This window comes from Kuraishia capsulata, genomic scaffold, assembly GCF_000576695.1.
Source record: "Kuraishia capsulata CBS 1993 genomic scaffold, Kuraishia_capsulata_scaffold_7, whole genome shotgun sequence".
NCBI lineage: Eukaryota > Fungi > Ascomycota > Pichiomycetes > Pichiales > Pichiaceae > Kuraishia > Kuraishia capsulata.
In genome coordinates, this window is record NW_019172956.1 from 886,812 (window position 1) to 902,711 (window position 15,900).

The 15,900-nt window shown below is 45.8% G+C and overlaps 8 protein-coding genes across 8 annotated transcripts; 3 read left to right on the plus strand and 5 right to left on the minus strand.

The window, feature by feature from the left end:
• Positions 1-668: 668 nt before the first annotated feature.
• On the minus strand, positions 669-2,783 carry KUCA_T00005947001 (uncharacterized protein; the record flags this gene model as incomplete). The annotated part of the gene is made up of 1 exon (XM_022604229.1): positions 669-2,783. One exon carries the CDS (start codon positions 2,781-2,783, stop codon positions 669-671), a length of 2,115 nt encoding a protein of 704 aa, XP_022461934.1.
• A 759-nt stretch (positions 2,784-3,542) lies between these two features.
• KUCA_T00005948001 (uncharacterized protein) lies at positions 3,543-4,637 on the minus strand (the record flags this gene model as incomplete). Its single annotated transcript, XM_022604241.1, has 1 exon — positions 3,543-4,637. One exon carries the CDS (start codon positions 4,635-4,637, stop codon positions 3,543-3,545), a length of 1,095 nt encoding a protein of 364 aa, XP_022461935.1.
• A 1,231-nt stretch (positions 4,638-5,868) lies between these two features.
• KUCA_T00005949001 (uncharacterized protein) lies at positions 5,869-6,144 on the minus strand (the record flags this gene model as incomplete). The annotated part of the gene is made up of 1 exon (XM_022604252.1): positions 5,869-6,144. One exon carries the CDS (start codon positions 6,142-6,144, stop codon positions 5,869-5,871), a length of 276 nt encoding a protein of 91 aa, XP_022461936.1.
• Positions 6,145-7,103: 959 nt separating this feature from the next.
• On the plus strand, positions 7,104-8,120 carry KUCA_T00005950001 (uncharacterized protein; the record flags this gene model as incomplete). Its single annotated transcript, XM_022604263.1, has 1 exon — positions 7,104-8,120. The coding sequence occupies one exon, from the start codon at positions 7,104-7,106 to the stop codon at positions 8,118-8,120; it is 1,017 nt and encodes a 338-aa protein (XP_022461937.1).
• A 280-nt stretch (positions 8,121-8,400) lies between these two features.
• Positions 8,401-9,900, plus strand: KUCA_T00005951001 (uncharacterized protein; the record flags this gene model as incomplete). Its single annotated transcript, XM_022604274.1, has 1 exon — positions 8,401-9,900. The coding sequence occupies one exon, from the start codon at positions 8,401-8,403 to the stop codon at positions 9,898-9,900; it is 1,500 nt and encodes a 499-aa protein (XP_022461938.1).
• A 453-nt stretch (positions 9,901-10,353) lies between these two features.
• On the plus strand, positions 10,354-11,769 carry KUCA_T00005952001 (uncharacterized protein; the record flags this gene model as incomplete). Its single annotated transcript, XM_022604285.1, has 1 exon — positions 10,354-11,769. One exon carries the CDS (start codon positions 10,354-10,356, stop codon positions 11,767-11,769), a length of 1,416 nt encoding a protein of 471 aa, XP_022461939.1.
• A 125-nt stretch (positions 11,770-11,894) lies between these two features.
• Positions 11,895-12,821, minus strand: KUCA_T00005953001 (uncharacterized protein; the record flags this gene model as incomplete). The annotated part of the gene is made up of 1 exon (XM_022604296.1): positions 11,895-12,821. The coding sequence occupies one exon, from the start codon at positions 12,819-12,821 to the stop codon at positions 11,895-11,897; it is 927 nt and encodes a 308-aa protein (XP_022461940.1).
• Positions 12,822-13,467: 646 nt separating this feature from the next.
• Positions 13,468-15,504, minus strand: KUCA_T00005954001 (uncharacterized protein; the record flags this gene model as incomplete). The annotated part of the gene is made up of 1 exon (XM_022604307.1): positions 13,468-15,504. One exon carries the CDS (start codon positions 15,502-15,504, stop codon positions 13,468-13,470), a length of 2,037 nt encoding a protein of 678 aa, XP_022461941.1.
• Between the last annotated feature and the right edge of the window lie 396 nt (positions 15,505-15,900).

Here is a 15,900-nt window from a genome sequence, read left to right on the forward strand (position 1 = left end):
TTCTTTCTATAAAAAGGTAATCAGTTAGTAACTTTGTCTTGTTGGAAGAGTCTCCATGAGGAAATCGTTGGTATGTCGGATGAAAAAAACGTTTGTTCGGTGTCCAAACAGGTCATAAATTTGCAGCACAGTTCATGTGTTTTCATGTGGTAGTGTTTTTTAGTGCCCAAGTCTTGAATCCCAGACTGAAACGTTTCCATATGACTTTTTCTTGGTCTCTATGTTCGAGGCCTCTGTCAGAACCATGATGATTCTCAAATCCAAGGATTGGCACCCGGCAAGTTATTCCAACGAGTTTCCTCATGCAGCTTTGTGTGTGATTTCTGTAGTAACATACGGTCCTCTACCCATTTTGTAATGTTTTTGTTCAAACTTAACGGATTCAAAGTGTAGAAGTAAGAGAAGATGTAATTGTTAGGCCTCTACTGGAAAATTGGAAAAAGAGATCCCTCATCGAGATGGGACCTACAAATCAAGGGTTCATGCCCTGAGATTAGTCACGTGGATAAATGCCCTCCGTAAATCTGTGAACGTGTGCGGCTAAACATTAGTACTCTACACGAATATTTCATATATAATCCCATAACACAGCAAATATATAAAACCCCAATAAGGTCGGAATATATAAATACACAAACCAGCCAATCAACTGCTGGTATTATTGTTGCCTAATATCCGTGTTGCTCGCGCACGTAACCAGCCAAGAGTTCGCCCACGTTGTACTCGTCCGAATGATCGTTGTACATTGTTATCTTCTCCAAGTAACCAGCATAGCTCTCGGTGTCACCTTCAATTTGCTTCAGTGCAAAAAGAATATAAGGCTCTATGAAGTCATAATACACCACATCCACCAGCTCGTCGTGTGAATCACCCATTATCACGTCCAGCAAATATCCCACAGTTGAGTTGTACGTTTTCTCGTAGGACTGGATCACGTTTGGTACGGGGTGGTAGGGCAAAGGCTTATGCAATGTATCATCACCACCTGTTCCAAGATCATCGCGAGTGACATAACCGTAAGACATGGACTTCCAGGTGAAATAGTCGAGCCAATGTCCCACCTTTTGCTGTTCATCGTCTGGTAAAAATGGCTTCTGTTTTGCCAACGCTCCTCTAGTCAGTGTTCCTTCTGTAGATGAGTCGGACATCGACTTGGAGTAGAGAGAGAACTGATAGGGTGACTGTAACTGAGTGAAATCAGGTTCAGAGACCGAAGCCGATGAAGCAGCTCTTTCAGCACTTTCCTGCAAAATATACGTCCTGTTATTAAGAATCGGCATTATCTGAAAAGCCACGGGCTTTGGGACCCCTGGGATCACTTTCCATTTGTTCTGGAACGGAGATACCACGTATTTGGAGTTCTCAGTGAATTCGCCCTTGTAGAGATCGTACCTGATGGAGCCAGTGTTGATAAGGATGATTCTAGAATTGTTTGTGACCAATCGCGAAGAGTCCCCATGAACCTTAGGCCTCAATCTTGTGAGAATGTCTCTTTCCAAGAGCGACAGCAAACTGTTGTCGCTTGGATATGGAGCCCCCTCTAAATAATAATTCTTCTTGACGTATCCATAAGACTTGGAGATCCCCAGTTCCACCCCATATTTGCATATCTCGTTGGAAACATTGAGGCCGTAATCAGTATTGAAGTCTTCAATTGAGCTGATATTGGAATGGAACATGAACGAGTGCAAATTGAAGTCGATATAGCTTCTTGAGACGTGATTTTCTATCCAGTCGTTCGCTCCAAAATAATGCTGGATGGAATTGTCGTGTTCAACCTCGTAGGATTTTAGTGAACCCAAAGAGAGGAAGCCCACTGTTTCGCAGTATCTTCCACTCTGCAAACCAGTAGATCTTTCATCATAAATCGCAAAGTCTCGTATATGGGAATGCCCTCCAAAGTACTGGATAACAGTTGAGGGAAAAAAGGATCTCAGCGTAGAATGCAAAAGCTCCAACTCTTTCCAATCGTGCGACACAGGTATGTGCCCAAACACCACGACGACATCTGGACTTTGCTCTTTATTCAGCTGAAGCAATTCCAAAAACCAGCTTTGGGTAACAATATCAGCAATGGGAGTTACCTTGACCTTTGAATTGGCACCATAACGAAAATCGAACAGAAAGGCTAAACTGAACACCTTCAAACCCTGGTTCTTAGTAATGAAAGTCCGAGACCTATTTCCGAAAGGCACGAATTCGTCCTCGAGAAGAAATTCTACGTTGGTAGAAACAAACCTCTCACCGAAATGAGAAATAACAGTTTCAAACTCGAAAGCACTGATGTTCTCAACGTATAGTTCGTGGTTTCCCACGGTCACCAGGTCATAATCTTGGTACATGAAAATCTTGTTTGAAAAGACCCCATTCGGCACTGTTAAGTCGCTGAGCCCGTTACCATCATGCTTGTCACCAGTATCCACCAATAACAGATCTACCCCCAGCAAATCCGCCTTTTGATGTAGATGGGAGGCGAAACTGATGTAGTCTCCCCAGTCGGAAGAGTACTGCCGCTGATTAATGTGCCCCGCATACCAACCATGCGTATCAGTAGTATGCAAAAAATTAAGCCTTCCCCAGTTCAAGGGTGTTACCTGGTCATTGAAGTTTGGAAACTTGGAATGGAGCTGTTGCCTGGTTTCTATCTCACGATAATGACTCAGATACGGATGTTGCGGGATGTTTTCTGAGGCCTTGTCCGAAGCCCCAAAAGAGTTCGACAAATTCGCCAGAATTAGTGTCGCCACAAACACCAAAGATACCACTTGCAACAATGTAATCATCGTGCAAAACGAGGTATCAACGGGAGACAAGACAATGAGTTCAGCCCCTTGGTTCTTAAGCTGTCAAGTCAATCACAGAAGACAAGGGCCCAAATGTGATGAGTACAATGCTTCCGGATTGGGAATAATTAGAGGATCTACACGACCTTTTTTTGTCACTGGAAGGGCAGTTTAAGTGCGAAGATGAAAGGAGGGTCTGGAGCTTCTGGATAGACATAATTAATGCCGTAAATCGATATTTTCGAGGACGAATATAAATAGAAACAGTGTGTGTTGCAGGGGTGTGGTTTTGTAGTTAGTGGGTAGAAATTTCAGGCAGAAACACGTTACTAGCGTTTTCTCCAGTTTCCAACCTCGAATTGTGAGGCGTTTTTCAAGAAGATTGAGTCTGGCAACCTGAGGAGTATTACATCTACGCAGAGCATGACAAGCTTGTAAGTCTGGGAAAATTCAAAAAAAGAAAGCGAGTAGTCTATTCGTTGAGGCAAGGCGGGGAATTTGCTTTGCGCAACCTTTCAGCCCTCTCTGTCAACTGGATTGAAAAACAGTTGTCAAACAGTTTTTCAGTCGTCAGCTTTGAAATCTACCTCTTTTGCATATATATGTATAATCTTCCAGAAGACTCGCTAAATAACACTAATAAAAATAAACAAGTTGCAAAATGAAAATATAACAATGGGATGGAAACGGAGATCCACTCGGATCTGCCATCTCTCCATGCTGTCCTTGCAGATTATAACACAAAAGGTATTTTACACCTTACATGATAATTTGAGGAGTCTCGACGTTGGCAGAGATCGACTTGTGAGGTAACACCTTACCACCGTTGACGTAGACCTCGTCCTTGACGGTGACATCCTCACCCAAGACGGTAACACCCTCGAGTCTGGCCCATCTACCGACAGTAGAGTTCCAGCCAACGATGGTGGACTTGATCCAGGCATGGTCCTTGATCTGACAGTTCTTCAACACAACAGATCTCTGGATTCTGACACCGTCACCAACAACAACGTTAGGACCAATGACCACGTTAGGGCCAATCTTACAGTCCTTACCGATCTTTGCAGATGGGTCAATCAAGACGTTTCCACCGTTAACAAATGGCTCGGAGATTGGAGTCAAAGCCTTGCTCTCCTTCTTGGCGAGGGAGGAGAGGTAGAGACAGGTTCCGGACAAAAAGTCCTTTGGCTGTCCGACGTCCATCCAGTAACCTGGCAAGTCAAACGAGTACAGCTGCTTCTTCTCAACAAGCTGAGGGAAGGTTTCGTGCTCGATAGAGGTTGGTCTCATCTCGATGAGGTCGATGACGCTTGGGTTCAAGACGTAAAGACCAGCGTTGATTCTGTTACCGACAAACTCAACTGGCTTCTCAACGAATCTGTCGATGAGGTTTGGAACGGCAAGGTCATGGACGATGACACCATACTTGGATGGCTCGTCAACCTTGGTAGCAACGATGGTGGCCTCACCACCGTGCTTCTGGTGGAAGTCCAACAACTCCTTGAATGGGTAGTCGCAGATAACGTCCGAGTTCAAAACGAAAATTGGCGATTCATCCTTTCTCAAGACCTTCTCGGCGAGCTTCAGAGGACCAGCGGTTCCCAAAGGCTCCTCCTCAACAGAGAAGGTGATGTTAACACCGTACTCGGCCTCGTAGCTCTTAAGCGCGGCAACCATGACTTCTGGCTTGTAGTTGACGGCCAACACGATATCAGTGACACCGGCAGCAGCAAGGGCCTCGACCTGGTGCAAGATCATTGGCTTGTTACCAAACTCCACGAGTGGCTTTGGCAACGAGAGAGTGAGTGGTCTGAGACGAGTACCGTAACCACCGACGAGAATAAGACCTTTCATTTTGTAATTGTTTGAATTTTGCTGGCGAAGCGAATGGAGGAAGTGCTCAAGCGAAAGCGAAGCGACAACAAGTTTTTAAGAAAAAATATAAACCTAGATAAGGTCAAAGATCAAAGAGGTCAAATCCTTCACGAAAAAAAGGACACGGCGATCCCTTTTTATAAAAAAAAACCACAAACAGAACACGTTGCTTTTGGAGGGCGTGGGACGGAAAATTTCTTATAGGAGGGGGTGCAGTCTGTAGAGCTGTGTCAACGGGACGATTTCGGCCTGTTCAGAAGGGTCAATGTAAATCTGGGAACATATAGGTATGTACGAAATACTGGGAAGGATTGGAGCGAGAAGTAGGTATTAGAAATTTGTGGATGAAGTAACGAGCGTGGTACTCGGGACTAAGAACAGATGGCCAATGAATACAACATGGTGCACCCGTTGATCCAACGATCGCTCAAGTTTACCTACACCCTGAAATCCTATATCCCGGGTCCTGATACCAGAGCGCGATTACAGGGTACCATTGAAGGATCAGCCATGCGTCTTAGCGCTGAGGCAGGCCGATCGCTGGCACCGGACCGTTTCAGCATTGGTCTAATTATGGCGGCTCGAGGTAGTGCCGATGAGACCTTTGAGCTCCGTTATGTAAATATTCTCCTTAATATATGGATTGATTTTAAGATTTAATTTTTTAAATGCGTGTCTCAAGGGTCTTTCGCTTTAGTTTCCAATTTTACTCCATTTTCTTGCACTTGCAACACGCTCGACTAAGGTAACACCTCCAGCCACTTTTTCTGGTAGTGGCTGCCCCTTTTTTTCGGCCAGGGGTGATCCCAGCCATTCCCGATTCTGTCGGATTCTAGCCTTAACGGGCAAGAGATGCGATTATTTTCGTTACCAGGATTTCACGGCGCGCGCAAACTTTAAGGGACCTTCGTTAAATGCACAGAGATCATCATTGAAAGAGCAGATCAGTGATTTACCCGGATTTGGTTGGGTGCAAATCCTTGGTGCTCCTAGTTAATCCGACGATGCACGTTTGACAATTGCCCACAAGCTTAGAAAGCCACTGGACCAGGGTTTAGCCGGGAGATCTACCCCGATGATCTACAGAAAGTTACAGCTCAGAAACATCCCGTTCTGATGTCTGGTTTTTGTCATTATATGCTCGTAACTTCATGCTGTATATCTTGATATATCGTGTACTAATAATATAGGCTGGTTGGCTTCATGCCATTTAGTGTTCCAACTTTCTAGTCAATTCACCCAGCAAATCCCGATTCTTCACACCCTTTCCATTGGAAAACTTCCCGGTTGTCCACGAGTCACCATTTGACACCTTCAACACTTTGACTGAGGCGCTTGGGTCTCTTTTCAGCGAAACGGACTTCTGGTACACACGGTCGTACCTTTCTTTCAAGAATTGGGCCACCTCATCTCTATTGAACCCGTTAACGGGCCTATAGGCTCGGGATACCGGTTTTGATGGGAGTTCCAGTTTCTTGCCTGACATTTTGGTGGACTGAAGAAGCTGGAGTAGGCGCTTACAGAGTAGATCACGCTGTTGTATCTGGGTTAGTTAGTCTATGGGTATCACCAGTGGAGCATAACCAAGAAAATCATTCGTAGTGGTCGACCCAATATGACTTCGAAGCGGCTCGGCCCAGCGCATTAGAAACTTACGTCAAAGGCAAGGCCTAGAAACCTTGATATTACCCAAGGAATTTTCAGTAGTCAACGGGCCAGATTGTGGATTCTTGTGCAAAAACAGCGCGGAGAAACTTTTTCTGAAAAATGGCCAGACTCAGGGTCTGCGCCCGTGGTGTAGCAATGTGGAACACTCCAGACTTTCATTTAAAAGCCAAACTATACACACCTACAAAAAGCTGAAATAAACACAAAAACTCAAGATCAATACCAAATCAGCCGATATCTACGCTCGCTTAGTAGACATAGATTAATAACGATTAATAACGGTCTCCAGGTCACACCGAAATGGCGGGTCATTAATCCAACTACCCCGGAGTTTCCGCGCCCCGGGGCCCCATCTACCCGGTCCGGTGCCTCCCCCCACAAGCCAGGTAGCCTATTTAAGACTGAAGCTAGCCGTCATCAACGAAATATATTCCAAATCATAAGAAAAATTCGCATTTGATAGTCCCATAGGTTTAAACTGCTCTTTATTCCACCAAAACCGAGGAAGAACGGCCCGATTCAAACCCAGTCCAGCTCATCACCATCGCCCACATTTAGCTACTCCAGTTTTTTGGTGCGCCCCCACTTCAAACCCGAGCATCGCTTAACGGATAGACTACGGATTAATAAGTCCCGGCAAAAAGACTATAAGATAGGTTGCTTCCCCTTTGTTTTCGATCAACCATATATTTTCACAACTGAGGCTTGACACACCAATTTGCTCCCTCATATTTCGACTCTCTGCTATCATCTATAACACCCACTCATACAATCGCAATGGCCGACAATGGAGCAGGAACGGTCCAGACGGACCTCATCACCTTGACCAGATTCATTCTACAAGAACAACAAAAAGTTGGACCCAAGGCCACAGGTGAACTCACTTTGTTGCTGAATGCTCTGCAATTCGCCTTCAAATTTATAGCACACACCATTCGCCGTGCCGAGCTGGTGAACCTGATTGGACTGGCTGGTGTTCAGAATGCCACCGGCGATGACCAGAAGAAGCTGGATGTGATCGGAGACGAGATCTTCATCAATGCCATGAAAGCGAGTGGAAATGTGAAGCTTTTGGTCTCGGAGGAGCAGGAGGACCTGATCGTGTTTGAGTCCAGCAATGGTAATTACGCAGTTGTCTGCGATCCCATTGACGGAAGTTCCAACCTGGATGCGGGTGTTTCTGTCGGAACCATTTTCGGTGTCTATAGGCTTCTTCCCGGCTCTTCCGGCACTATCAAGGATGTTCTCAGATCAGGAACCGAGATGGTGAGCGCCGGTTACACCATGTATGGTGCTTCTGCCCATTTGATGCTTACCACCGGTCATGGTGTCAACGGTTTCACTCTTGACACCCATTTGGGAGAGTTCATTCTGACTTACCCAGATCTGAGGATCCCCCATTCCAGGGCAATTTACTCCGTCAACGAGGGAAACTCGTTCTATTGGTCAGACGAAATCAAGGCATACCTCGCATCTCTCAAGGAACCCCAGTCAAATGGAAAACCCTATTCTGCAAGGTATATCGGATCCATGGTGGCTGATGTCCATCGTACCCTGCTTTATGGTGGTATCTTCGGTTACCCGGGTGATTCGAAGTCCAAGAACGGAAAACTGAGAGTGCTCTATGAATGCTTTCCAATGGCATTTTTGCTGGAACAAGCTGGTGGGTTGGCAGTTAACGATCGTGGAGAACAGATCTCCCACATAGTTCCCAAGCAGATACACGAGAGAAGTGGTATCTGGCTAGGATCAAAGGGCGAGATCGAGAAGCTTCTGACGTTTATCAAGCCATGATGATGACCGTTTCCTTTTTGTTTGTCTAATTAAATGCCAAAGACTTATTCTGTCACATTGTTCATGTAGTATTTACTCCTCCGGATTTCCCCACACACGACCCTACCCGCTGTGATTCGTGCACCAACAAAAATTCACAGGGCGGGCATGAAGGTGACGGGTGAGTTGTTCTTTGAAGGGCTCAACAAGACCTGTTACTGGATCAGCCTATATCAACACAAGCAATCAAGATGAGTGGATGTAAGTGAAACAATAAGAAAGAAGACACACAAGGTTTAGGATGAGTTCAATATTCCTGCAAATTCCTTTGTGTCAAGTCAAATCGTCGGTACTAACCCAAATCATCGAAGTTCGTGTGTTAGATCTGGTCAAGCCGTTCACCCCGTTCTTACCGGAGGTGATCGCGCCAGAGCGCAAAGTTCCGTTCAACCACAAATTGATGTGGACAGGTGTTACTCTGCTCATTTTCTTGGTGATGTCCGAGATTCCACTCTATGGTATTACGTCGTCAGACTCGTCGGACCCATTGTATTGGCTGCGTATGATGCTGGCCTCTAATCGTGGTACTCTCATGGAATTGGGAATTTCGCCCATTGTGACCTCGGGAATGGTGTTCCAGCTTTTACACGGTACCCAACTTCTGGAGGTCAACATGGAACTGAAGTCTGATCGCGAGCAGTTTCAAACCGCCCAGAAGATCTTTGCCATTCTTTTGTCGGTTGGCCAAGCCACCGTCTACGTCCTGACCGGTATGTATGGTCCCCCAAGCGAGCTCGGTACTGGAGTTTGTCTTTTGTTGGTTTTGCAACTGGTTTTCGCGGGTATCGTGGTGATTTTGCTCGACGAGCTGTTGCAGAAGGGCTATGGTCTTGGATCAGGTATCAGTCTGTTCATGGCCACCAACATCTGTGAGTCCATCTTCTGGAAGACCTTTTCGCCTACCACCATCAACCGTGGTAGAGGCAATGAGTTTGAGGGTGCAATCGTTGCATTCTTCCACCTGTTGTCCACCAAAAGAGACAAGAAGAGAGCTCTGTTGGAGGCTTTCTACCGTGACAACTCTCCAAACATGTTCCAGCTTTTGGCCACTCTGTTCGTGTTCTTCGCTGTCGTCTACTTGCAAGGATTCCGCTACGAGATTCCAGTCAAGTCAACCAGACAGAGAGGACCTTACGGACTGTACCCAATTCGTCTGTTCTATACCTCGAACATGCCTATCATGTTGCAGAGTGCTTTGACCTCCAATATCTTCATCATCTCCCAGATGCTGTTTACAAGATTCCCAACCAATCCAGCTGTCAAGTTGCTGGGTACTTGGGAGGCCAGAGCTGGTTCTGCTCAACTTTATGCCGCAGGTGGTATCTCTTACTACATGCAGCCACCACTTTCGGTGACCGAAGCTTTGTTGGACCCAATAAAGACGGTCGTGTACGTCGCTTTTGTGCTTACCACATGTGCTGTCTTTTCTAAAACATGGATTGAGATTTCTGGCTCATCTCCAAGAGATGTTACCAAGCAGTTCAAGGACCAGGGTTTGATCATCGCTGGACACAGAGATCAGCACGTGTACAAGGAACTCAAGAAGATCATCCCAACAGCTGCTGCTTTTGGTGGAGCCACCATCGGCGCCTTGAGTGTTATCAGTGACCTTCTGGGAACTTTGGGCTCGGGCACTTCTATTCTGCTGGCAGTTACCACAATCTATGGATACTACGAGATGGCCGCTAAAGAGGGTGGATTCGGCAAGGCTGCTGTTGGTGGATTCACTGACATTATGTGAGGCGAAAATCTGAAGAGTTACTAAATCCTACCGGAATCCTGAACACGAATTATAATACGATGTACACAACTGAAAAGAACACCTATAACTGGCTTTAAAATGCAGAAGTAGTCATATTTCTCTGAGGTTGTTTTATAGTTAACAAAGACAGCATTAGCCATGTGGGTAGTGCATCCACCCATAGACTTCACGGTTTTGAGGCAGGGCAAGACGCACCAAAACAGGACCCTAAATTCGAATATTTTGATTTCTCCAGACATATCCACTTAAGAAGATCCTGCAAAACTCCTAATATCTTCTCATTTATGCTTACATTTTCTCGTTTTGTGGCAAGATTTTCCAAGGACTCGAAGGTAGTGCGCTCGAGAACATTCAGGTTCCCCACCTAAAAGCGATGAACCTTTTCAACAGTTTTTCATGTATGCTTCTCTGCATATCTGGGAGTTCGCAACAATGTTTAGGAAAATCGTGCCTTTGTTGATCAATGGAGTGGAAAAGAAGACTGTGGAGTCTTTAATATTTCCAGTTCTCTCTCCTTTCAATGAAAACGAGGTGTTGTACCATGCCCAAGGAGCATCTCCATCTGACGTCTTAACGGCTCTCGAGACTGCACAGTCTGGATTTGTTCAATGGAAAGCCACCAATTATTTACAGAGAAGAGAAGTCCTTCAGAATGCAGCGAGACTTCTGGAATCCAGAAAGCCGCAATTCTTGCAAATGATGGAAGAAATGGCAATACCAACCTGGTTTGCCAATGTCAACATTGATACCAGTGTTGGAATGATAAAAGAAGCGGCCAGTCTTACTTCCCAGCCACAGGGCTCGATACCTCAGACTGAAACCAGCGATTCTGTTTCTTTGGTGTTCAATGAGCCAATTGGTCCAGTTTTGAGTATCTCGCCTTGGAATGCCCCGTGTATTCTTTGCACTAGAGCTCTGGTAGCTCCCATTGCTGCTGGATGCAGTGTCATACTGAAAAGCTCTGAGCATTCTCCTCTAATTCACTATGAACTGGTGAAATTGTTTGTGGATGCAGGGCTACCCCCGAACGTGCTCTCTCTGCTGAATTCCTCGAGGGAAACTTCTCCTGCCATAACTGAGACTTTGATCAAAAGCAAGGCGGTGAAGAAGGTGAATTTTACAGGGTCTACGGCCGTGGGAAAAGCAGTGGCCAAAATTGCTGCCGAGAATCTCAAGCCTGTTCTCCTAGAATTGGGAGGTAAAGGAACTGCAATAGTGACAAGAAGTGCCAATCTCGAAGATGCTGCTGGGGCTATCGTCTTTGGAGCCTTTGCCCATAATGGTCAAATCTGCATGAGCACCGAGAGGGTTTTTGTGGATGACGCTGTCTATGATGATTTTGTTGCTATTTTGAAAAATGTAGCAGATTCAGCTTCAAGCTCTGAAGCACTTCCACAGAGAACCTCGACTGCTGCAGCCAGAGCTTCACAACTTGTGGAATCTGCTGTTGAAAACGGTGCCGCTTTCGTGCACGGTTCTTCAAATCGCAACGGCACCTACCTCACTCCGGTAATCTTGCAAGAGGTGAAGTCAGAAGATGAAATATTCGAAAGCGAAACATTTGCTCCAGTATTTTTTTTGAGTCGCTACAAAGACGTACAAGAAGCTATCGACATTGCTAACACAAGTGCTTCTGGCCTGACCAGCTCTGTTTGGTGCAAAGATACGCTAGAGGGTCTTAGCATAGCAAGACAATTAGAATCTGGTGCGGTTCATATTAATGGAGGAACTTTACGGGATGAGCCAGTTCTGCCACATGGAGGTGTCAAACAGAGTGGATCTGGCCGGTTCAATGGTATCTGGGGAATCCGAGAATTTCAGTACCTGAAAACAGTAACGATTAGCTAGGAGGAAATATTTGTTTCCATTCGAGAAGCTACAAATTATTTTACTCAGATTGGTGATACTAAGATTGTCTTCGCTTCTAAAAACCCACTAACCACTCAAAACGATGGTACTCAAATTGTCTAGATTCAAATCGCCAAAACCATCAAACCCGCAAGCCCAATCGAAAATACACAAATGGGACTGTATTTTAACGCACCGTTATCTGACGCAGTGGTCAGTGCGGAGCTATTCATAGCTTCTGAGACCTGTGAGCTCACCAATTCAGTTGTTGCGTTCATTTCATCTCGTTTATGCAGGTCATGCATATCATCTCCATAATGAGCCGCACGCAATGCAGATGGACTGGTGATAGTTGGTCTGGGCAGAGTGAGCACTGCAAGTCCCAATCTCTGGAATAGCCCTTGTAATGCACTACTTTGAGCAGTCATCCTGGTTATTGTTGTAGTTGCATTAAATCTGGTTTCGGTGATGGTAGCAGTCTCAGTAACCGTTTTTGTTGAGGTTACCGTCTTGGTGCCAGCCCAGATCTTGAAAGGCAAAGTGGTTGAGTGAGTCTTTGTAGTGGTGATTTTCAGAAGCTTCTTGTAAATTGTCTCGGTCACTGTGATGATTGGAAGATCGTCGTCACAGTCGTCATCGATATCCGTGAAATTGTCATCACAGTCGGGAGTGCTTGTGGGAGCAGACGTTTCACAATCGTCGCTAATGGAAGTTTCCTCTTCGCAATCATCGGTAGATGTTGAAGTCACATCATCACAATCATCGGTAGGGGTTGGACTAGGAAACGAAGGTTCATCATCACAATCACTTGGAGATGTGGTCGTGCTATCTTCACAGTCACTTGTCGTTGTTTCTTCTCCGTCACAATCACTGGTCGTTGTCACTTCATCGTCGCAATCATCTGCAGTCACAGTGACACTGTCGGCTTTTGCGTGGACCAGTTTGCTTGACTTTCCTACCGTAGCTGATTTAGTCACCTTTGCGGGAGAAATACTCGATGTTTTTTTGTGTTCTTTTGGCTTGTGATTTGACTTTGGTACCGCTTGCGCCATATTTACCGGCGCATTATCCTCAACTATGTCATCTATGATGATCCAATCTCCCTTCCGAGACGTTATGTCTCGTTTGAGAAGCTGCTGATTGCACACCGTATCCACCAGGGACTTCAAAAACCAGATTTCAGGCTGAAAAGTTAGTGGTCAGAAACAATTTGACAAGGAAAACAATATAATAAATCATACATGGGACCCGATTGAACTGGAACACCGCTGGTCTGCGAGCTTCAAAAACGAGCAATGGCAGGCTTCAACACTATCAAAACTGCTACAGCGAAGGTAATCGTTGCCATCCGCAGATTTTGTCTCGAGGTCTCTTGTACACTGGAAAAACTCAGTTCCCTAAAAGCTCCATGTCAGTAATCATCCGCCATTTCATCGAGCTTTTGACTATACCCACATAGACCCCTTTGAATTCATCGGAGAACATCAATATCTGTTCTCCATGTGTGGACGCCTGACTGTGTATAGCGTGGAGAAGGAAAATGAGCCAGAGACTTAATCTCTTGAGTTTTGACATAGCAAATCCTTCTTCAAATCTACACCAATAGTATCTCTTGACCAACTTATTTTAAACAATGTACAGCGTCTAGCTGCTCTTGGATCAAACATCCGCCAGTGCGGCTACTTATTAGATAGTACACTACCGAGCATTATCTTCTGCAGCTTTGCGTGCCAATTCCCGTTGCTTTTTCCTTTTCCGTTTAGCTTCGAATTCATGCCATTCGCCTTTGACATCCTTGAGCATAGTCAGTTTTTCAGGCGACGGAGATTCAGAAAAGTAAGGGTGAGCGAGGGCGTCTTTCGCATTGATTCTCTTTTTCGGGTCGACGGCTAGGAGCTGCTGGGCAAGGTCAAACCCATTCTTGGTCAACATGAAACCGAACTTCTCGTAGAAAGTGTTCTTGATGTGTGCTTTTGGCTTCATCATCTCGTACCAGGGGTACTTATCAGCGTCGGGCCACGACCTCAGCGTAGGGGTACCCATTATGGAGTAAATTGCTAACAATTGGCCAATCTCGTCACTTCCCTGGAAGGTAGCCTTTCTGGTGAAAAGCTCTAACATCAAACACCCAACTCCCCATATATCGATCTCTCTCCCATAGTCAGTTGCTCCCAAAAGCAACTCGGGAGGACGGTACCACAAAGTGATAACTCTGTTGGTGTAATTAGGTGACTCCTTCGAAGAGTTTAAAGTCTTCATAACTCTGGCCAGACCAAAATCTGTGATTTTGAGGTCTCCTTCGCTGTTGAGCAAAATATTCGAGCCCTTGATATCTCTGTGGAGAACACGTTTTGAGTGTAGGTAATTCAGTCCCTCCATAAGCTGAAGGAAGAGAAACTTTCTGTGGCTGTCTTCCAAAACAATTTCTGACTGCTGAAGAACACCAGAAAGATCGTGATCCATGTATGTGAATATCATATACACCGAGTTCTTTTCCACCATCATCTCCTGAAGCCCAACTACGTTGGGATGACGGAATGATTGTAACAGGCCAATTTCTCTAGTTGCGGTGATTGGAAACCCGTCCCTCTCGTTCTCCAGTCTTAGTCTCTTAAGCGCAACTAGCGTTCCAGTCACCACGTTCTTGGCTTTGAAAACCTTTCCATAAGTTCCCTCACCAACTTGTTGAATCTTCTCATACACGGGCGATTGGCGTATGACCTGTTTCATGAATACCCTCTTAGGGCGTTTTCTGAGAAATTGGTCTTCGTCAACGTCGCTATCGGAATGGTTTCCAGCGCGAATTTGGCGCGACTTGGCATTTCTGTGTGGAATGGGAGCTCCTCTCGAAGATTCAGAGAAGTTATTGCGGTTGAACTTGGAATGGGCCTGTTTGAGAGGAATAGGAGCGTTGGACGGGGCATCATCACCACCATGTCTGGGGCCTCTGGGCAGTTCTTTCATGTCCACTCTTTTTGGGCCGTTGGGAAATGCTTCTGACTTTGGGTTTCTGCGAGGATTGGAGTCGATATCTGTGATTCTGATGTTTCTGTCTCTGGTGTCTCTGACATCCTTATTCCGGCTATCCTTGTTTCTGATATCTCTTTCTCTAAAAGCCCTATCTCTCGCCACCCTGCTCTCTCTTTCCCTCTTGTTTCTCGCATCTCTGCTGTCTCTGCTGTCTCTGCTGTCTCTGCTGTCCCTTGGGTCCCTTGGGTCTCTTGGGTCTCTTTCCCAGGTCTCTCTGTTCTCCCGTACATCTCTATTTCCTCTGACATCTCTCACATCTCTGGAATCCCTGGAATCCCTGGAGTCCCTTTTAATATGCTCTTCACCGCCTCTGTTCTTCGATGAATCATAACCTCTAGGGCCCTTGGGCAACTCAGCTGGCTGTCGCTGTCCGTTGAATCGATCATCGGGTTTGGCCCACCGCTTTCTTGGTGGAGGTGGCGACTGCCTGTATCTCTCATCTTCTCTTTCTCTGTCTCTCGGATCCCGCTCTCTTGTACTTCTCTCTCTGTACTCTCTGTCACGGTCTAAACGTCGCCTCTGGTCATACGGCTCTCCACGAGGCGCGCGTTCATCTTGAAATCTCCGTCTGTCAGACATTGAAATCGGCAAAAGACAATCGACCTGCTTGGAAACAAAAAGTTTAAAGGAATTGACAACCGGAACAACTTGTTTGTGCTTCTCAATTGAAATGAAGCCTTTGAGTTCGCCTTTGCAAAAATCCATCTGTTTTGTATCAACACGACCTTTGGACAAAATGACTTTTTAACCAGAAAGCCGGTCGGAACCGGTTTAAACAGCCCGAATCTTCGCCGAAACAAGCAAAACTACGGTTACAGTTACAGAAACGACCCCACTGAGACGGAGTAGGGAGGGAGGGGAGGGAGAGGAGCGGCTCTACCAACAATCACACTGGTAGCAGCACCACGGACATACCCCCTAATCCGTTAAATCATGGAATTAGACCAATTCCTGTTGAAGAACAACACCCTTCAGGATTTTGTTTCTTTCGTTTCATCATTCTAACCGACAATGAGCTAAACTGTCAAAAGTAACATGCTCCAGTATCCTTTTTCAAAGCGTCGATCACGTTCCAATGCAGACGCATCAATCAGATATCCC